Source organism: Myxocyprinus asiaticus, chromosome 17 (assembly GCF_019703515.2).
Source record: "Myxocyprinus asiaticus isolate MX2 ecotype Aquarium Trade chromosome 17, UBuf_Myxa_2, whole genome shotgun sequence".
Classification (NCBI taxonomy): domain Eukaryota; kingdom Metazoa; phylum Chordata; class Actinopteri; order Cypriniformes; family Catostomidae; genus Myxocyprinus; species Myxocyprinus asiaticus.
In genome coordinates this window covers 17,687,349-17,710,957 of record NC_059360.1, presented here as the reverse complement: position 1 = coordinate 17,710,957, position 23,609 = coordinate 17,687,349, and the positions used below count along the sequence as shown (strand labels likewise).

General features: G+C 39.9%; 1 protein-coding gene across 1 annotated transcript in view; it reads left to right on the top strand.

The window, feature by feature from the left end:
* The window catches only part of LOC127455028 (pleckstrin homology domain-containing family H member 1-like), an 85,521-nt gene that overhangs the window by 5,685 nt on the left and 56,227 nt on the right, over positions 1-23,609 (top strand). The window contains exon 2 of the mRNA XM_051722559.1: positions 10,405-10,577. Coding sequence (XP_051578519.1) covers positions 10,431-10,577 — 147 coding nt within the window. The 5' untranslated portion in view covers positions 10,405-10,430. The remainder of the gene's footprint in view (positions 1-10,404; positions 10,578-23,609) is intronic.

The following is a 23,609-nucleotide window of genomic DNA, read 5'->3' as shown; positions in this document are numbered from 1 at the left end:
CGAGGTGCCGAAACACAAGGTCCCTATGCACACACAATAGATCTCGCGAGTGAGCTAAGATCAGCCAGTCGTCGAGATAATTGAGAATGTGAATGCCCTTCTCCCTTAGCGGGACCAGGGCCGCCTCTGCGACTTTGGTAAAGACGCAAGGAGACAGGGACAGACCGAAAGGAGGACCTTGTACTGGTATGCTTGTCCCTTGAAGGCAAACTGAAGAAAGGGTCTGTGTCGAGGAAGGATCGATACGTGAAAGTACGCGTCCTTCAGGTCGATGGCCATGAACCAATCCTGATGTTGTACAGATCCAGGATTGGTCTGGCGAACTGGAACGCGTAGCCGAGCTAGATCATCCTGATGAGCCATCGCGAAGGGCTGGAAAGCGCTAACCAGGCTTCCAGCCTTTGCGCTAACGGCATCAGAGGGATGATTAGATTTATCACGCCCGGGGTGGATGGTTCGCGGCAAGGCAGAGCAGACGCCCCACCGGGAGGATCGTCCAGGGGAGGCGTGCTGCTCCACGAGCACACAACAGTGACCGGTGGCTGGGGCGGGCGAGCGGCCCCAAGAACCACCGTACTTACCTGTTTGCCAGCTTTCTTTCGATGGAAAACAAGGGAACGTGAGATACTTGCATCCCGTTCGCTGACCAGAAAGACTTTCAGCGCCTGGCCATGGCGGGTGCGAGGGCCGGAGGGGCTGAGCATTGGAGAATGACCCAGGGAATGAGGAAACTGCTCTTTTATTGACAATTTGGGTGACGATGTTATGAGGATACTCACCTCGTGCTGACCCAGGGGTGGGAGTGGGGCCCGTGCGCATTGACTCAGAGTAGTCAATGATAGTTGCCTCATCCCTGGGTCGCCCGTTTCAGGACTGCTTCAAAGCCCGTCCAGGGACCTTGGCGGCCGGCTGGCGGGCAGGCAATGCCGCCTTCCTGTGGGAGGATCTTCAAAGAGCTCTGAACGAGATATTAAATCCGCCCTGAGCTGGCCATAAATTGTTGCACAGACACCAAATGGAAACTTTGTTACAGACTGGAAAGGCTGAAACAAAAGACGTCAGCCTCAGTTTAGTTGTGTGTGGTGGCCTTTGTTTTGAGATATATATTCTGCGCAGGAACAAAGAGTTGGAAAGCTCACAAACAGCTTTCTCCAACCTGTAATAGCTACTTCAAGTATTCCTTTAGAAGAACACACACATGATTTCTTTATTTGAATATTTAGACAAACACACAAACACACCTATTTAGACAGAAATAGGACTCAGTATTCAGGTTGTGTTCATTGCATTGCAAAAAAAAAAAAAAAAAAAAACACACACACGCACACACACACACACACACACACGCACACTTCCACACACACATACCACAAGTTGACCCAGACACACTTTCTGCTGATTTAAGTAATTCGGATAAGATGACATATTCTTGAGAAACCAGTTTGGATCTTGACAGAGAAAATTCAGAAAAACAAGACGGGGATTTCACACAACTGTCACGATGATATCATTTAATTGCCTAATCACTTACATCACTGCAGCTGCCCGCTCAGCAGAGATTTGGGGAGTGTGTGCGTGTGTGTACTTAGAGTTTCAAAATGATATTAGGTTTATTGGAAAAACAGAGTTGGTTGGTTCTGTTTTATTGAATGATGCACCAGAGACTTGTCCTGGTTTCTCACTGGCCTTTCATGACTCATACACACTTTTATGTCTTGTGATATGATTTGGGTCATAAGATTTACTGTTTCCTCCACTACACTCTTTTAACATTACCCATATTCTCACTGTGTCTTGTAGAAGAATTGTGAGCATTGTTTTGAAGTTAACAGACTCGCATCTGTCCGCAAAACTGTGTAGTAATCAGTTTACAGCTTTACTGGCTCACTTTAGCCTTAAAATTTATTGTTGTATTTGTGTGTTGTAACTTTGAGATGTATGAGAGCTATCATAGTTTTTTTATCCTTCCTGTTGTTCAGGAAAGCTCTTGGCCTGCAGAACTAGAGAGAAAGGCATTATGAGTCATTATGAGTGTTCTCCATACTGACTTTCTGTGTCAGAGGCTGTGTGACCCATCATGAAGCAGTGCTTGATTGTAATGGGGATTCCTCAACTCTGACTAGCCCTGTTATCGGAGTCAACTCTAGTATAGGAATCAACTCTTTTGTTCAACTCCTTGTCTTTACGAACAGAGCGTTGTGATTGGCTCAAATAAGTGATTTAGCATTCTTAAGAACCAATCACATACCTTACACACACCTGTAGATGGGACACTCATTCATCAGGTGCATTTGAGTGATTGGAACTCTGTAGTATTACATCAGTTAAGGATGCACCGATATAGAATTTCTGGGCCGATACCGATAATTCACTGCTCATTGTGGCCCATACCGATAACCGCTATTTAAAAAAAAAATAATAATAATCTGGAACTGTTAGATAATTCATTAAAAGCTTCTCATTTGAAAAATATGTGTCATTTAAAAGCTCGGAATTTGGACTTGCTGCTATTTAAGGTTTGGCGGATGTAACATGAACCAAAAATGTGTTTTCATAAATGAAAATACATTTGCATTAATTGTGTGCTGCCCATTTATATAAGTGTTTATGGTAAGCCTGATGACTCACCAACAGAGAGAGACTACTGAACTTTAGACAGCTGTGATAATGCATTAAACCAAAAGGAGGCGGTAAACATCATGTAATGAAAATTAAACAACAAAACACACAATGCAAACCCTAATCTCTGTATACATGGTGTAATATTTATGAAAGCAGCCAGACTGCCTGTGCAGCGGTGGTTTGTGTTGTGTTGTATGTGTGCTTATGCATGTCTTATTTATAGACGCTTGTTACAGCACTCATCTGTAACAGTTCTACTGTATAACTTATAAAATATGAACACAACAATCATAATGGGAGTAGTTAGGATCATACAGTTCGAATAGTCATGTGTCATAACATTAGAAAAGTCTCAACTCACCAAGCAGATTCGTTTCACCCACAAACTAATGTTTTTAGTCATCTTGAGTTACTCTGTGAAAATGTTTCTATGAACCGTGTTAGGTTGTTTTGGGTCTTGTTTTAATCGCAATGCTGTGCTGCAAATAACAATATGCAATTTCTCACATTATGTTTATGTTTCATGAAGTAATAAGCGAAAATGATTGCCCCCAACCAAGTAACATACATGCATGTTTTTACTGCGTTTTCATTTATTGCCTCATGAAACATAAACAGAATATGGGAAATGGCATGTCGTTACTTACAGCAGATGATTCCGAATTAAAACCAGACCCAAAACAATGTAACAAGGTGTAGAGATGTTAGAGCAACATGAGCTTGGTTTTCATTCACACACGTGCACTGTGGCTTGTGGCTGCCCAAGTCTCTGCCTGAAGGAAAGACGATGCAGGCAGTCAGAAATTCTGAGCCGCAAGCAAATAAACTGTAACAAATTATCTGCGACTATATCGGTGGTAATTCCATTATTGCCACAATAATAATATTTCGATTTTTCCGGTTATCGGCAAACATGTCAAACGTTTAAATAAAAACTACATAGTAAAAACTACATAGTGTGTTTAATAAAAACTACATAGTGTGTGAAAATGACTGCAATCCTGTCAGGGCCATCGTCAGAACATATGGAATCCAAATAATAGTTAGGTTTTGGATTTGGGTAGGAGCAACTGATCCTAGACCAGCAGTTAAAAGAAAAATTTAGCTTTATCATAGAGTAGCAATCGGACACAGTAATCAGTGCCTACCATTAGCTTACAGTTCACACCAATCCATTTTGCAATTAAATTCATCCATCTACCCATGGTAGACTAGACAGGCTTTTCTAAGCATGCGTCTATGTACACATGCTTCAGACGGACGTTTTTGGACACTATGTGAAGTTAAATGTAGTTTAAAACTTGGAAAAACACATCTAAGACCCCTGCATCCAGAGTTGCACACCATTTAGCTGTGTTGGAATGCAAGAACACGTGTCCTCTTCTTGTGCTGTCTGCAGTCAGTAACAGAGCATGTGAGCGGAGTGGAGTGTTGAGCAGAGCGGTGATAATTCCACCTGAGCGGAGAGCGCCTTTTTGAAGATTCTGCTCTGCTCGCTCAGAAGTTGCAAACCTTATAGCCTACATAATTGCAAAGTATAAATCAAAGTTTAGAATGAGGATATTGAAAGGGAGTGTGGAGAGTCCGTGAGAATGAGTAAATATTCCTTTTGGAATGCATCACATTGACAGAGAGCATGAGGATGTGCAATGCGAACATGGCAGTGAAGCAAAAGGTGAGCTAGTAGGCTACACTACCATTCGATATTAAATTAATAGACAAGTAGATAGTAAAATATCTTGTTGTTTTGCAGTCATGTCAGTGCAGCTACCAGCTAGATGCAGGCCCGGTTCTGCGAGGTTGTGAACGTTAGCGCACCCTCAATTGTATATTGGCATAGCATTTTTCCTTGAATTCCAGCAAACACACACAAAAAATTCCTGCATCAAAACTAATAAACATGTTTGATCTTCTAGATCAGTGTGTCCTAATTTGCAGGTGCAGCATTCTGCTTTCATGCCTTCATTATACAATTGAGCATTTGATTGGTAAAGACTTCCGCTCTTACATAGAGAATTTCATAGCGGAATTATCTCACTTAATCGACCGCCTGTTGCTTTCGATTTCTGTGGTTATATAATTAACCACAGTCCTTTAGATTGCATACAATTTGTACATATAAAATTGTAGGGAATATTAATTAAGCAACAATACAGAAAAAGAGAAAAACATTCACTGCTCTTTTCTGTATAATTTAATACGCCCTTTAAAACTGAACACAAATTTAGGATGAGAAATTGCTCATTTTAATTTACAGACCTAAAGTCTGATAGCATTAAATCAGTAAAATATTAATGTATCAAATCTACTGGAGGCCTGGGTAGCTCAGCGAGCCATGACGCTGACTACCACCCCTGGAGTCACAAGTTCGAATCCAGGGCGTGCTAAGTGACTCCAGTCAGGTCTCCTAAGCAACCAAAATGGCCCGGTTGCTAGGGAGGGTAGAGTCACATGGGGTAACCTCCTCATGGTCACTATAATATGGTTCACTCTCGGTGGGGATGTGGTGAGTTGTGCGTGGATGCTGTGGAGAATAGCGTGAAGCCTCCACACGCGCTATGTCTCCACGCTCAACAAGCCACGTGATAAGATGCGCGGATTGACGTCTCAGACACGGAGGCAACTGAGATTCGTCCTCCGCCACCCGGATCGAGAGTCACTATGCCACCACGAGGATTGGGCATTCCAGATTGGGGATAAAAAGTGGAGAATTTTTTTTTATTGTTTTTATCAAATCTACAGTAGCCTAATAATCATTCCGTGGAGACAACTGAAGAACAGTTATGAATTACATTTTTACCTGTATTTCCTGGTACCAGTCCATGATTTCATTATTGCCATAAACAACTCGAAAAAACTTTTGTTGAAAAGTTGAAAAGATTGTGGTTTTCTGGTTAGGTTGTGTCACTTAGATCCAATTTAATCTGAAAAGCACAAATTCACTCATATGCTCTGGCTGGTTTGTTGTCTGTTCAGCTGGAAATGTGCTTACTGCCCCCTGCTGACTGAGACTCGTAAAACATGAAGCTGATACTTCAGGCTAGAGGTCTTCAAGGGTCCACCCTAACCCGAGGACCCGAGACCCGATCCGGGACCCGTATGGATTCGGATCCACATTTTATATGGTCAGCCGTGTCCGGGTTGGGTCCCATTCTATTGCTGCGGGTCCCCGGTCTGTTTAACATTATGTGTAATACCCGAGTCGATCTGAGAAGACCCGGCCGTGATCAGAGAGCGCTGATGATGATGGTGCTATGTGTGTGTGTGTTGTAACTTGAAACATTGTAAAATTAGGATGAGAATGTGCAGGCCGGGAAATAAGGTGAAAAACGGAGCGGAGCCACAATGAGGTGAGTGACGTTAGAGGCAGAGCTGAGTTAAGGCACACGATAGCAAATTAGCAATTCTAACGTTAGCAGCCATGACAATGAACAAGCTATCATTATTATAGTTCAAAATGGCAAACAATCGAAGTTATCTTATGCGAGATACAAAAAAACTGCAAAGCTGATTCTAAACAAGTCGCATTTGTCATCCGTCACTGTGACAGCAAGTGGACTTTTGAAGCTGAAATAATGAGTGGATTAGCTATGCTGTTTCAATCAGCAAGAGAGGAAACACAGAAAACCTGGATGTATTTTACCAACTTTCTTGGCAAGGAGGATGGATTATATGTGTCATGGCCAGGCACAGGGGGGAAGGCAACTAACGTTACATTTGGTAAGACAAAAAGTTTTGTTTTCACAACTTGTAAATTAACTTGTTAATAGCAATCAGCTGAGAAATCGGTGTCGATCGGGTCTGTTTCTCCCGGCCGGTTCCGGGTCCCAGCTTTCAAATAATAGACGGGTCCGGTCTGGGTATGGAATTTATCGGTTCCGCATGGGTACGGGTCCAAGCTTTCAAATAATAGTCGGGTCCGGTTCGGGTCCGGGTAGTACATTTCCGGATCTCTTTGGTTCCGGCACAAATGTTTGGACCTGTGAAGACCTCTACTTCAATCTTGATTTGCTCTGATGGTAGGAAAATTACTTATTATGTTCCGGAGGCATGATTAATTGCATTACTTTTTTAACACGTTATTTTTTATTAATTAATCGCACTGATTTAGCACGTTAAATTGACAGGCCTAGTTTTTACCTAAATGTGCAAAAAAGCCTTTTTGAAAGGGTTGCGTGGTAATCTTCCAGATTTAATTTTTCATTTTTAATGATTCTATTCTTACTGTAAATGCCATGATATAGACATTTTGGTTGGAAAAACGCATTCACACTACATCTCCCATAGAATTTTACATTGTTGTGAAATCAGGCATTAAAGACCCCACGATGTGGCTTGACGAGTATGGTTTTCTTTACAGTGTTGATGCAGTTCCTGTTGAAACAGGAAATTGGGCTCATCATTTTATATTGTCAGAGGCAGGAGTTATTAAGCCAAAAGTATGCTTCATTTAAGGCGTTTAAATGACCACACAAGTTGTTGTCTTGTTAAGCAGAATTGGTGAAGATTGTACATATAAATGCACTCATTATGGTCACCAGTAGACCTAAACCTAATCCGGGTGGGAATTGTTAAAATTTACAGCCCACTTTCACACCTACAAAGCTCATGGCTGTGGTATATCTCTGTTCTTAACACCAATGTCTTTCCTCGAAGGAGATTGTGGCCACTCTGTTTCCTCAGTGTGGGTGATCCTTCTCCCTCTCTTTCTCCCTTCCCCCGAGTTAAACAAGCCAAGGGTGCAAAATGCTGTGTACCTCAAAGCATTAGCACACACGCTTCAGGGGCAAATGGATTATTTGCATGTTGCTGTCATATTTGGCAGTGCAAGTCAACATCGTGAGCTGAGTTAGCAGAAACATTGGCTTCATTTGACCTCTCTTTCCAATGTCCATGCCTTCATCTGCTAGGCTACGTTTACTAAACCTCAAGCTTTGACTTCAGTCAAGCTCATACATAACTGGATAGAGAGTTATAGTATTTTGGTCAGCTAGCGGAATCTCTCTGAGCGCCGCTTCTGTAATTTGTCAGTAGGGCTGTAGTTACAACCATGCTAATTGCAGAGCGCGACATGGCACAGTTGTGCCGCTTTGCAGTTTCAATGTCCGCCGCACCGGAGATGTCTGGTGTCTCATTTATTGTTCTACTTTCAACTAGTTTTCGTTAATTGGTTGTTACAAGAGACCATATTGTCAAAATGTTTACTGCTACTGCTTTGTTGTCTGTCTAAAACATCATATTTTGTAGGGACATGATTTTTAGAAATGTGTTCTTTTTTACTTTGCTATCCCTCGGTTTACATTGTACATTTTTGTTTTATTTTCTCATCATCTGAATAGAAATATTATCTTTAGCCCTTTTCAGACTTTGAGGTTAGCGTGTGTTTGTGACAGGCTACATTTAAGCTCCAGTAATAAGAAGATCTTCTGTACAGCTCATACACCCTGACGATTTGATTCAAAACTCCCCATAGGGCAGTGAGAGCCTTTGTCATTGCAGTTGTGTGAACCATCCATTGCAGAACACAAATATGAAAATTCTGTCATCATTTACTCATCCTCATGTTGTTTTAAACCAATAAGATTGACTTTCTTCTACGGAATGCAAAAAGCAATGTTTGACAAAATGTTACAGAAAATGTTGAAGTAAATGATGAGTGAATTGACATTTTTAGGTGAACTACCTTTAAAATGTGTGGCAGTTTGCTGAACTAATTGTGGCCTACACAAGTAAAAATAACCACGGCTTTCCACATTTCAAGAGCTTGTCTCCTTTCAGCCGCCACATTCTTTATCCCTTTCTCAGGGAGAGAGAGAAAGACCCCCTCCCTCATATCGGTAATGTGACTGTCATGCAGAAAGACTCCATTGTGTGGGACAGGATCCTGTTTCTCCCTAGGCCTGTAATTAAGAAGGGATTGCTTGAGCAGGGATATTTAGGTGGCTGAATATGGTAGGGATTGCTTGGGCTGCTGGGTAAACTGTCTACACATGCATAGCTAGTCTTACCCCATCACTATGGTCTACATAAATGTGTATACAGTATTAGTGTCTGCACTATATGTAGCTGAGAATGAGATAGTAGCCTTTGTTAAACTGTCATCTCTTTGAGCCCACAGCTCAAGTTTGCTTTTCAGTGGTTACCAAGGTGATCACTAAAAAGTGAGCTCATTTGAAAGAGGGGGAAACAATAAAACAGAGGTGAAAGAAACCCTTGGCCCCAGAGCATTTACTGCCAGGCCTGTGATGTCAGCAGTGTGTTCTCATTTTATGGTAAATGTCAACCTTGGATTACAGAGATTTTGGCTTCTTCTTTTTTTTTTTTTCTTTTTTTTTTTAAGACCGTTTAATGGATTTGAGCTGAAGTCTCAATAACACTACAAACATTTCAGTAAAGTTCCTGTCAGTTACACTGTAACTAGTGGTCGACCAATATGGGTTTTTAAAACTTTTGCAATATTTACTCAAAATCTACTAAAAGTATTGAAAACAGAAAATGTTTATTATCTGTTGAAAAATCTGTTATTAGATATTGGAATAAATACAAGGATGAACTAACACTTTTGTCACCAAGCTGGAGTATGTTGATAATTTCAAATTGGCCAAAAATGTGCAGATATATTGATGTATCACAATTTGCAACCATTATGGTCTATAATAGCTTTTGTTTTGAAGGCCTTGCTCAATCAATTTCCGATTAATCACGATTTGAACAATCCCGATTAGGGGTGGGTAAAAATATCAATTTTCCAATGCATCGCGATTTTCAATTGAACAGTCTCGATATTGATTCTTAAATCCCAAGCTCGATCTTTTACTCTATGCTCAACCCTCCACTACAATGAGAGGAAATCACTCACATTTGCAACCAAACTCTGCGCTATGCGATTTATATGTATATATTTGGCAACTGGCTGATAAATGTTTACATTTCACTCACCAGTAATTGTGTAGTATAGTGGTGGAGTATTTAGCAGCGAGATCCTTTCACTGCGTGTCTAAAGACAAAATCCACGTGACCCATTTGTCATTGAATAATGTCTGCTTTAAAACCCTTTCTGTTCTCTACAGTCAGTTGTTGATCAAAAACAACAAAAAATGAACATTTACTTCTAATCATGCATGGCACAGATGAGATAAAGCCTTTCGAGTCCTCTCTCGTTTACATGCGCTCATCTACAGATGAATCGGAATCTAATTATATCGGGAAATCTGTATCAGTACCCAGCCCTGATACTGATTCTTAAAATCCCAAGATTGAACTTTTACTTTAAGATTACTTCCCTTTTAATTGTGTTGATTATTATATCTGTTGAATAAAAAGCAACTGAACTGCGTAATTTGGACCCTGTTTTTAATATTTTCATACTTTACCAAGTTGGAACGTTCCCTGTATCATTTACAGCATTAGCTGAGAGAGAATTTATTTTAAAAATTGAAAAGAAAAAAATGACATTATAACTGAAATATACCCAAATGAATTAGAATTGAGAGCTTTTGAATCTGACTCAAATTAAATCAGGAAATCTGTATCGATACCCAGCCAATGCACTGACCAATGAAGGGTCTAATAGCAGGAGAGTTTGTCACATTTTATTTCCTTCTCCAAGCAAGGCCAAGTCCAAGGTCCTGAACCTCCATTGAACCTCCACTTAAACCTGTCCTGTCCTCTATTTGCATTGCATTCATGCAAATGTGTTGTGACCCTTCTGAAAATGATTTTAGTCCATACAAAGTTCATCGTGTGACTAACGGACTTCTTGTTTCCTAATGGGTGTTGCAGGTTGGCAGACTGGCACAGGGGAACATATGGCAGAGGTGATGGAGGGCAGCGTAGCTGCGGCAGCAGTGCCCAACACCAATGTGGACTGGCAGAAGAGATGCATTGCCCTGGAGACGCAGCTCATGAGGTTTCGTCTGCAAGCAGGAAACATTCGCCACCTACTTGCTGAGAGGGTAAATAAGGGGTATCATGGGTCATGCATGAGTCCGGATTCGCCTACTGCATTCCAGTTATGCATATGATTGTTTATTTTCTATACATTTAAATATACCACAGCAATTAAACTTATGTTTGCATAGTTTATACAAGCAAAACAAATAATTCTCCCATGCTTTCCTCTGCAAAGCTGCTTTCCTAAACTGTGGACATCACAAACCTAAATGACAGACAATGTAATAGCACAGTACATTAGTCAAATAAGTGAAGGTTTGCGGGTACTCATTTTGCAGTAGATTGCGTTTTATGACTTGCACATGAAAGAGTATCAGGTTACATATTTAAAGAATAACAGTGACAGGATAGTTTCAGTCTGTTTCCTGTCTCATAATCCAGAATTAGCCCAGACAATCCCAAATTACTATCAAAGTATCTTGGAGGACCATGTAAATATTAACCATGTAACAAGGGTTAAAATGGGCAAGGAGGAGACGGGAACCGGACGTAGCATTAAAGTAATATTAAAGCATTAAAGTTCCCCGGTCTGAGGCAAAAGAGGGAGTGTGACGAGGAGGAAGCCGGGCCCGGTTCGGGAAAATCAGCCTGGAGCTCCAACGCTCCAGGGAGCCGGATCGGGAAAATCAGCCTGGAGCTCCAATGCTCCAGGCAGCCTGCAGCAAGCCCCTCCTCCTCTTGCGGACGGCGGCCGTTCCTCCGCGTCGGCTGCTCCTTTGGGTGGACGGCAGTGGCGAGGACTCCACGACAGCGCATCCCTCCTCCTTCCCGGGTTTCGGCAGCAATGTAACAAGGGTTAAAATGGGCAAGGAGGAGGCGGGAACCAGACGAAGCATCAAAGAAATATTTTAACGAAAACTTAAAAAGACACAAGCACACACACGGCAGCTGCGTGTGGCTCTCTCTCTCTCCCGAACTGTCACATCCAGCTCGGCCTTATCCCACTCCTTGGCTGATTAGCCCGATTGGGGTCCAGCCGTGCACACTCACGGCCCGGCCCCGCCTTCCTCCTCATCACAAACCAATATTGCCAGAAAGTATCATGATACTACCAAGGTTGCACAGTAGTAATTATTCAGTACCATAAAATCAAAGTACCACATTATTACCATCTGATACATCACTGTAGCATGGTAACACCTAGTACTTTTTGTAAGGGCAATATCTGCTGTTTCTTTTACTTATTTACTTCTTTTAAAAGCTCTTTTTTTGCAGTCACAGTGGAGCAAGTTACTTAGTTCCTGCTCTCTTTCTGTCTCTCTCCCTCCTCTTCTACAATTTGGTCATGCTGCATTGACCTCAGTGTTCGTCTTGCAAGAAAAGGTTAACTGTCAAACTTGGCAGGTGGCCCTGCAGGGATAGTCAGGGGGAAACCACTGACTCGTGTGAATGCTTGAATGGATATACAGGTGTGTGTGTGTGTGTGTGTGTGTGTGTGTGTGTGTGATGGATAAAGGAAAGATTCCTTTATTATTTACCAGAACAGCAAAAGTAACATGATTTTTACATTTCCAAAAGAAAAGATGATAGGTGCTTGTGAGTGCAAAACTTGCTGTCACATTGATTTTGTTGCTTGGACGTTGCTAGTTGGTTGCTAGGGTATTTATGAGTGTTTTTAGTGTTTCTGTGTGGTTGCTAAGGTGTTCCAGCTGGTTGCTAGGACATTGCTAGGGGGCTGCTAGGGTGTTCTGGGAGGTTGCAAGGTGGTTATTTACTGGCCTAGGTCAAAAGAGGCCAACCCCAAGTCTCTATGATATTCTGGTCCTTAGATATGACTAAATTTATCAGTCCAAGCTCTTTAAAAAATAATAGAAGTAAATAAAAGGAAGTTTTGAGTTCTGATTCATCATGTCATGACCCCATTAATACTTAGGCTTATCTGACCATGATTATGAGCATTAGCAACAGTAATGCTTGCCTTAGCAAGACCACTAAAGGTGTGGTCACATTTTCCTTCGCAAGGCAAAATTACGCGGGCAAAATACAGTCATCTCAGTCGGAATCCGCACTATTGTGATTTTCGCGTGATGGACTTCTGGTGGCGAAGAATTTCCCCTTACGGTTTCCGCATGAAGTTCAAGTTTGGTGAACTTTGACAGGCGAATTCACTGCGTTGACCAATAGGAAGTTGCTTGTTTTGCTTCTGTGTGGGCAGTGATTGACACACAGCTACACTGAATATTCACAATTGACAAGAATATAATTTTAGCAGCGAGTTTCTTTTAACTTCACTGTCCCAGTGAATAAAGTGCAGTATTAAAAAGAGTCTGCTTGATCATTTGTTTATTGCTGATTTCACACGCACTCAACTTCCGCCCTCTCATTGTTCACGGAATTTCACCATGCAAAGGTAAATGTGACTGCGCCTCAATAAAGTTCAAATGGGAATGAGAAATGTTCTTTTCTTAATATTAATACGTCCAAAACCAACAACGTCAGTTTTATTTTTATTTTTGGTCCAAGAGGTAGGTCTGTTGTTGTGTTTTTATTTTGTCTTTCTATCTGTGGTGGTGCCATTAGGGTGTTTACTGTCCAAACATGCAGACCACAGGGACATTAAGTCTTGGACATCTCCCAAACATTCTGCATCAGGTTTCTTCCCTACTCTGGTCATCACTCTAACATCCCTTCTCTCACCCTGACCTCCACTCTCTCCCGCTCTCCCATTCTTTCCAACCTCTCTTGATGGATAATGGGGCTCCATGTCTCATGGGTTTCTGCTTGAAAAGGACAGAGGGAGGACAGAAATGAAAATGAAAGAAAATGTTGAGAGCTCACTGCTGGTGTTACTGCTGTTTAGAAAGATTCATACTGCTTTCATCTGCTTCTCTGGGCGGCATTAAGAGTGTTTTACACATTGACCCACTTTGCAAAGGAAAAGCTTGACATAGAATTGTGTAAGGGGTGTGATCTCTTCTTATTCTAGCCTGAGGAAGACATTTTCCATTCTGTTAACGCACACATGACCTTTCATAACTTTGTGTAAATTCGTCCCTTAGTGGAATCAGATTGTGTGTCTGAGTGCACATTGGGTGTTTTTGTAATATCATACTACCATATTTTTCTGTAGTATATGGTAGGCCTATACACACTGTGCGTAGTATGTGAATTTTCTTTGCATGTGAAATTCTATTGCAATACCTGGATGACCTAGTACATTTACCAAAATATAAAAACAAACTGTGCCCAATGCAATGTACTCAACCTTCCATTTCCTGTGTGAAGAAAGAAGCGGAAAGGATTCAGCTTCCCAAGAAGATAACTGGATGCCACTTTCAGAATTAAACATGCATGTAATGAGGTCATGTGACAAACATGTAGGCCCACACTAGCCACGTTTCCACTTTCGGGCCAATTGAGGGTGTGCTAGTGCGTGGCAGAGCCAGTTGCTTTCCCATTGTTACTTCCGGGGCTTCAGTGTGCCTCCCCTGGGCTTCCTCTGGGCCAATGGCCTTTGGCCCACTGATTACACTTGGGCCAAATCTATGAGGGTAAATCAGTAGCAAAACTTGAGAGCTTGCATATTTGGATATGAGAACTTGTACAATAAATATTTGTACTCATAGGTTGAAACTTACAGTTACAGCACCGATGTGAAAACTTGTAAAATAAAAATTTGAAGTTGAATGTTGCAATCTGCACTCACAGACAATAATTCAAAGCTTGTGTTCTAAATTCACAATTGCAGAAAATTAGTCACAAATGTGTAAAATGGCCTTCACATAAATACAACGACAAACACAAACTTGTATTACACATTATCTTTTGTACTTTAATTCATTTTCGCATTACAACCACAAATCAGCACTTACAACCTCTCAAATCTGCTACTGCAACTTCAAATCTTTGCGATAAACCTGTAGCAAAACTCACTTGTGCACTTGTAAATCCTGATGCGAGAGAGCAAGACCAGTGTTCGGCAGGGGAGGGGAGGGGTCAGTGAAGTTGTTTTATTTGTTGATGCCTAGCCATTGAATGCCACCGGTGTGGATTGTGTTAACTGGGGATGTGTGGATGCATATGAATAATTTCACTTGCCTTTTCAGCAGATTCATTCAATGTGAACTGCCAAGGAGCAAAGAAAATGCATTTTGCACATAAAACGTATTTTCTTTTTTTGGTAACATTATTATCCCTCTTTGTTTCATTGATGTCTATTCTAATGATTTTAATGGCTTCACAGGATAACATGGTTACCTGTGTTAATGTGGGACATTGGTTTGAAGGGGAACTGGCGATTACACTTGTCAGAGCAATAAATCGCAAGTGGAATTATTTTAATTGCAAAATTAAAGCATCATAGGCTGAAATGTCTCAATAACTGGCCTATACACTTAAATTATATTTTTTATTTTATTTATGAAATGTAATACCTTGATAAAATGATTATCCTCTTTTCGTTGGTCTAGTGGTAGCGTGTCCATTAACCATGCGTATTGACCTGTGTTCAAATCCCCTGTGGACATCTGTATTTTTATTTACATTGTTGTAACAGCATCTTTTACTTTTCAAAGGTTATGTGTATGACATTGTCATGTTTATAACTACCCATGACACTGCCAAAAGATGATCTTTCAGAACAGCATTTTTTATTTTTATTTTTATTTTTTGTGGAGAGCAAGTACAAATACCAAATCGACCAATGGGTGAGAATAAATGACAATAAACTCTGAAAAAGCATGAGAAATTTCTTCAGAAACTTAATAACTCTGTTTGTTTGGCAAAATCTTATGATTTTCAATCTTAAATTGGTTTGACAATTTTAAAAAGCCTCTTAACTATGTATGGGAAACATAGTAAAAAAAAAGTTTTTTTTTTTTTCTCTCAGTAATTCAAGCATTCTCAGAAAATTCAATTAATTATACTGTAATTGCTGGCTGTCAGATTCAGTTACAGTTTTGATTGATTGATTTAAAACAATTTTATACATGGTTTGTCTGTATATGTGTGCTTTACAAAATGTTTAATTATATCTGTTAAAAATACATCAAAATCTGCAGCAAAACTACAAATGCATTGTGTCTGACCTAGATTTGAATCCGGGTTGCTGAATGTACTGCCAGTAAGCCTAACCACTGGACTAGCGTCCCAGCTCTCTTAGATCCGCACTTTGTTGATTTTCAGGTTATTCAAGTCATTATTCATTATAAAGAAATAAAGGCAATTGAAAGTTTATTATTGACACATATCAGCCTATGATGCTTCAGTTTTGCAAATAAATGATTATACTTGCGATTTACTGCTCTTGACAAGTGTTATCGCCAGTTCCCATTCAAACCAATGTCCCACGTTAACATGGGAAACCAGATGTTAACCTGTGAAACCGTTAAAATCGCTCTTAAACTGTGACAAATTCATTAGAACAGACATCAGTGAAACAAAGTGGGTTAATAATGATACCAACATTGTTTTTATAATGTACAAAAGGTCTTTTCTTTGCTCCTTGGCAATTCACATTGAACGAAAAAGCAAGTTAAATTATTCACATGTATGCGCACATCCCCAGTTAACACGATCCCCAGTTGATCCATAACACTGGCTCTGCTCTGCCCTAACAAAAAGACATGGACTGCCGCTGTGGTGTGACGTCATCGCATACTAAAACATCGCATTTTATTGGCTAGGCGTCAACCAATAAAAAACTTAATTGACCCCTCCCCCGGCATACACTGGTCTTGCTCTCTCGCATCAGTATTTACAAGTGCACAAGTGAATTTTGCTAAAGGTTTTTCACAAAAGTAGTTGCAAAAGTCAAGGTGTGAAGATTCAAAGTTGCAGTGCCAGATTTGAGAGGTTGTAAGTGCCAATTTGTGGTTGTTCTGCGAAAATGAATTAAAGTACAAAATTCAATGTGTAATGCAAGTTTGTGTCTGTAGTTGCATTTATGTGAATGCCATTATACACATTTGTGACTAGTTGTCTGCAATTGTGAATTCAAAACACAAGCTTTGAATTATTGTCTGTGAGCACAGATTGCAACATTCAACTTAAAAATGTTATTTTACAAGTTTTCAGATTGTGCTGTGAGCGTAAATTTCAACTTACGAGTACAAATATTTATTGTACAAGTTCTCAAATCCAAATATGCAAGCTCTCCAGTTTTGCTACTGATTTACCTTCATACAAACAAGGCCAAATGGGGATTGAGGTGGGGTCAATGTCAAAGGCAGAGTTTCGCTGAACTTGCCAGGTTGTGTATCCAGTGCACAATGGTACAGGAAAAAAAATAGCAGGTACAGTAGGCTACAAATCCATTAAAATGCACAATGGTGAAAGAACTTTCCATGGTTCGAGATCATGTACAGTGTGCTGGGACATCATCCCCCTGTTAGTGGAGAGACCACTCGGGACACCATGGCAGTTACATTAGGTGAGTTGTCAACGCTAACTTATTTTGCTAGCTAGCTAATATTTACATATGGTATAAACTCAGTATTCTAGATAACTTGATACCCCAGCTTGAGCTTCCCCCTTGCTTGTAAAATGGGAGGGGTGTGTGAAGTTGGCACCAGGGCGGTGTGTTAAGGGTTACATTTTTAGGGCAGTGCTTCAGGGCTATGGCCCGATGGTGGGAATGCAGATCGATTTTGGTCTTGCGGCCCGAGGTCCGAGGCTATTGGCCCCGGCTAGCCAGTTGATAGCCCTGGCTCGCACTGGCCCAATAATGGAAAAGTGGCTATTGAATCTTATAATAGTAGGCAGTATTTAGAGTATACTGCAAACTAAAACTATACAGTAAGCGATATGCTTTGATTCCATTCCGAACATAGACTTTGATGTTGTAGTCATTTCAACTGAAAATGTCAGATGTAGTTGCACTTCAGTCCTTATTGTGTTAATATTACTTCAAATAGACATCCAGTCTTTTTGCGAGTGATGCACGTGTTTGTGTTTCAAATAGGACATTGAAGTTTTAGAAAGTTAGTCCTCATGTTGGATTTGGCCTAGTTCTCTGTAGAGCTGTCTAGTCTCTAATGAGCTGCCAGACAGGCGGATTAGCCTGCAATAGCAAAAATGCGCTCTTACTCTCTCTCTTTCTCTCTCTCTCTATCAGTCTCTCTCTCTCTCTCTCTCTCTACTCTCCTTTCTTCTTTCATTTTCTCCCTCTTTAAATCCACCATCCCTTCTTCATCAGTCTTTGTTCTGTCTTAAATCTCAAATTAATTATTGAACCTTCTGTGTCTGTATCTTATATAGTTAATCATTACATTTGGAGACAGTAGTTTCTCTGTGGAAAATGGCTGTGTTTTTTAGAGAGAGAGGCGACCTGATCATGGTAGACGGATGCTATGCTGGTGATTTCCAGAGTCGTTAATGCATAGTTCTCATTCTCTGTTTCCATATTCTGAGGTGGTGTAGCCAGCTGGCTAATGAGGTTCTGGAGTTCAACCAAGGAAAATAACTTATTTGCATTTTCTCATAGCAACTGCAGGAGAACAGTTGTTAAATATTTCACATACCCTGCCCCCACCTGTTTAACCTGTGGCCTGTCATCCAAGTTGACCATATGTCTTTACAATAGTCCATCCTAAATCAGCATGATACAGTGTGTCTCATCATTGGTCTTTATATTAGCCCCAGCATTTAAAGGATAGTTATATACTGTATGTTGTTGTATGAAAATATTTTTTTTTTGGATACACCAACAGTTCACTGTGACCATGTCTGTCAGACTCCAAAAAACACCATAGTCCATATGACTAGTGTTCCAAGTCTTCTGAAGCTAGGCAATAGCATTTGTTTTATTATTATTGTGAGGGAAATACTGAAATGTAAAATAATGAAAAGTAATTTTTTTCTATATATCACAACATTGCTGTGACAGATCTGTATAAAAGACAGTATGTTCAATATGTTGTACAGTTGTGTACCTGGGCATTGATCATCCACCCAAAGAAACATTGAAAACACCTGTTTCCACAGATTTCCACTGGACAAAGAAATAGGGGTTGTGAAAATTATATGTGATTTATGACCTAATTTTCAGGTACACAGCTGCTTAACAGACTGCGTTTCTGTCCTTTAAAGCCTAAAGTAAGGCCACGTCCACACGTAATACGTCTTAGTTTGAAAACAAATTGATTTTGCTACGTTTACACCTCTCATCCACACTGGAACAGTGTTTTCCTCCCCCAAAAACATTCCTAGAACTGGTCTATATTGTACTATATTGGGATTTCACTACGAGTGTCTGTTCTTGTCATTTGAAAGTTTCCATTGATTCTATTAAGGTCTGTTAGCTCTAAACTCAAAACAACCAATCTTTACGACATGTCATTGAATAGCTCTTAAGGCTCTGTAAATCATTGCTGAGGGAAAAAGGCTAACCTGAGGTCAGTTCTAAGCTTGGCTGAGTGGATAAAGTGGATTGATGAAGTATCAGCAAGAGCTTGTCCCTGTTCACATTTGTTGTGACGTCCTCTATTCATTCCTGTACATTTGCTGACCTGGAGGTGAAGAGTCACACAGGCCGTTCTACTCGCCCCAGACATAGGGAATGCATGCGTGGTGTGGGTGCATTCTGGGAATCTCTGGACTTTTGACTGGAGGAATGGGGAAGGGTGGAAAGAAAGAGAGGAAAACAAAGAAGTTGGAACAAAAGGAGTGCTCGTCATACAGTGGGAATCCATTAGTATGCTTGTACTCCTGTTTACTGGGTTGGTGAGCTCATGAGACGTGAGAGTGCTAGGCATGTCGAGTCCAGGAACTCTGTGTGTGTGAGTTCTCAAAAGCTTTTGCAAATATATATGTCTGCAAAAGCATATCTACAGTTGAAGTCAGAAGTTTACATACACCTTAGCCAAATACATTTAAACTCAGTTTTTCACAATTCCTGATATTTAATCATAGAAAACATTCCCTGTATTAGGTCATTTAGGATCACTACTTTATTTTAAGAATGTGAAATGTCAGAATAATAGTAGAGAGGATGATTTTTTTTTTTCAGCTTTTATTTCTTTCATCACATTCCCAGTGGGTCAGAAGTTTACATACACTTTGTTAGTATTTGGTAGCATTGCCTTAAAATTGTTTAACTTGGGTCAAACGTTTTGGGTAGCCATCCACAAGCTTCTTACTATAAGTTCCTGGAATTTTGGCCCATTCCTACAGACAGAACTGGTGTAACTGAGTCAGGTTTGTAGGCCTCCTTGCTTACACACGCTTTTTCAGTTCTTCTCACAAATTTTCTATCGGATTGAGGTCAGGGCTTTGTGATGGCCACTCCAATACCTTGACTTTGTTGTCCTTAATCCATTTTGCCACAATTTTGGAGGTATTCTTGGGGTCATTGTCCATTTGGAAGACCATTTGGAAGACCCATTTGCAACCGAGCTTTAACATCCTGGTTGATGTCTTGAGATTTTGCTTCAATATATCCACATAATTTTCCTTCCTCATGATGCCATCTATTTTGTGAAGTACACCAGTCCTTCCTGCAGCAAAGCACCCCCAGAACATGATGCTGCCACCCCCATGCTTCACGGTTGGGATGGTGATCTTCGGCTTGCAAGCCTCACCCTTTCTCTTCCAAACATAATGATGATCATTATGGCCAAACAGTTCAATTTTTGTTTCATCAGACTAGAGGAGATTTCTCCAAAAAGTAAAATCTTTGTCCCTATGTGCAGTCTGGCTTTTTTATGGTGGTTTTGGAGCATTGGCTTCTTCCTTACTGAGCAGCCTTTCAGGTTATGTCGATATAGGACTCATTTACTGTGGATTTAGATACTTGTCTACCTGTTTCCTCTTCACAAGGTCCTTTGCTGATGTGCTGGGATTGATTTGCACTTTTCACTCCAAATTATGTTCAACTCTTGGAGACAGAATGCATCTCACATCTCATTCAGGCATTTGGAAATTGCTCCCGAGGATGAAACAGACTTGTGGAGGTCCACATTTTTTTTCTGAGGTCTTGGCTGATTTCTTTTTATGATGTCAAGCAAAGAGGCACTGAGTTTGAAGGTAGGCCTTAAAATACATCCACAGGTACACCTCCAATTCAGTACACCTCCTATCAGAAGCTAATTGGCTAATTGTCTAAAGTCTTGACATAATTTTCTGGAATTTTCCAAGCTGCTTAAAGGTACAGTTAACTTAGTGTATGTGAACTTCTGACCCACTGGAATTGTGATATAGTCAGTTAAAAGTGAAACAATCTATTTGAACAATTGTTGGCAAAATTACTTGTGTCATGCACAAAGTAGATGTCCTAAACGACTTGCCAAAACTATAGTTTGCTAATATGAAATCTGTGAAGTGGTTAAAAAATTAGTTTGAATGACTTCAACCTAAGTGTATGTAAACTTCTGACTTCAGCTGTATCTACATACATTTTGAAGTATTTTTCGTGTTTGATAATGAGTTGATGAATGTTGGGCTTGTATTCAGACATATCATTAGACTTGTAAAAAGGTCTGATACTACACAGATGATCACTCCTTTGAACTGCCTTCCTCCCATCTTTTTCTCTTGTCTTCCTCTTATTTTATTCTCTCTCTTTATATTTAAGATGTATTTTTCCTTCCAACTTAAAAAATAAATAAATTAGAATGCACTAGGGTTGCGCAGTATACCAGTACTTACGGAATATCACAGTACCCAAAAATTTTAACTGGTACATTATCATCTTGTTGTTAATTTCAGTACCATATTAAAGTATGCTGCCATTAGCAAAATGTAATGTAATATGAGAGTTTTTAGATTAAATCAAACACCATTTGAAAATAATAATATAAAAGCCTCTATATGGCCAAGTGTGATCATTAAACAGTAGAAGGATGCCATTTAATGAAATAATATGCAGTTACATGTGCTGCACACCACAGTATGAATAAGAGGCATCTCTCTGCCCTGTTATCTCCTTCACACACATGCACATGCACACGAACACACACACAAACACAACACACACTATGAATGCTTGATTTTCATGCAGAATATCCAATAGTATCCATCTGCAGAGCCACAGATCAGTGTGTTGAGTGTATAAATGGCTGTGAACTCTCAAATGAACTCTTTCTCCATTGCAGCTCAGAGATTTCAGCTCACAAGTCACGGAAAGCTTGATATAATGAACTCTTCACAAACAGGAAGAACTTCAAAGATCTTTCAAAATAAAAGTCCTGCTGAAATGAGAGCTCTATTCAGCTGATTGCGTAAAATTGAAGACATTAAGACAGAAACATATTACTACTGTATAAAAGTGTAATATTCAAAGCAGTTGCAATAATACTCATAGAAGCAATAATATAATATGAAATGGTTATATTATTAGTATAATTTTCTGTAAGCAATATTACATAAGCAAGTGTACTGATTATCAGCATGTTGTGATTCAGTCATAGCAGCCTTTTGCCTCAGGTAATCAGATTGTTTTCATTTAATGTTTTCATTAATACTGTAAAGCTCTGTTGTGCATCTTTTTTTATTTTTTTTATTTAATTTGCAAAATATATATACTGGTGGCCAAAAGTTTGGAATAATGTACAGATTTTGCTCTTATGGAAAGAAATTTTTATTTTTATTCACCAAAGTGGCATTCAGCTGATCACAATATATAGTCAGGACATTAATAACATGAAAAATGACTATTACAATTTGAAAAAAAAAATTTCAGAACTTCTTAAACTACTTCAAAGAATTCTCATCAAAAAATCCTCCAAGTGCAGCAATGATAGCTTTGCAGATCCTTGGCATTCTAGCTTTCAGTTCTGAGATACTCAGGTGATATTTCACCCTATGCATCCTGTAGCACTTGCTATAGATGTGGCTGTCTTGTCGGGCACTTCTCACACACATTACAGTCTAGCTGATCCCACAAAAACTCAGTGGGGTTAAGATCCATTACACTCTTTTCCAATTATCTGTTGTCCAATTTCTGTGTTTCTTTGCCCACTCTAACCATTTCTTTTTGTTTTTCTGTTTCAAAAAGTGGCTTTTTCTTTGCAATTCTTCCCATAAGGCCTTGGGTCTTCTCTTTAGAAGGAGTCTTCTCTTTAGAAGGAGTCTTCTCTTTACTGTTGTACATGAAACTGGTGTTGAGCAGGTAGAATTCAATGAAGCTGTCAGCTGAGGACATGTGAGGCATCTATTTCTCAAACTAGAGACTCTGATGTACTTATCCTCTTGTTTAGTTGTACATCTGGTTTTCCACATCTCTTTCTGTCCTTGTTAGAGCCAGTTGTCCTTTGTAACTGATCCCACAGTCAATTCAGGGTGGACTTCAAAGACACTTGAAGCTGAAGCATGTAACTTTTTCGGTGTTAAAATACTTTCTCCTATTCCAGCTTAATATGCAGAGACAGCCATATGTAAGCTATTAATTGGTTAATTTTCTTGAAAACTGTAAACACTGTGTCTCTGTGGCACTATGAACATTCCTCTGTTTGGTTTGAGTGACCCATCTCAAGAGATAAAATAACATTGACTTGACCAGTGGCGTGAGTGGGGGGCTATCTATTTGTTTGAACAATTGCAGACGGGGCATATTCAGAAAGCTGTTTTGAAAACAATGTTTATTTTTGCAATTCCATTTGGTGGCACTAGATGTGCAGAAAACATACTTCAGCTTTAATCATTAATCTTACAGTTCAGTCAATATCTTTTAGTTTCAAACATTGCCCACCAAAAATCTACTCAGTTTACTCCATTAACACATGAATTACGTATAGCTAACTGATAATGGTATTATATTCATGCTGTATACAGTAGCCAGAGGGGAACTGGTTCCCCCAGCTGAGCCTGGTTTCTCCCAAGGTTTGTTTTCCTCCATTAATTAACATCTTATGGAGTTTTGGGTTCCTTGCCACAGTCACCATTGGCTTGCTCTCTGGGGGCCTAAAAACTAATAATTTAAAAGACAAATAATATTAAGGCATGATTTTCAATGACGTTTTCCAATGAAACTGCTCAATGAGGACTCTGAGACATTACAGACATTACAGCATAATTTTACTAAGCTGATTTTCTAGAAAGATGAATACATAATTCTCATTAAAAGTAATGGCCAGCATCATCAAATCACTGCCAGTCAT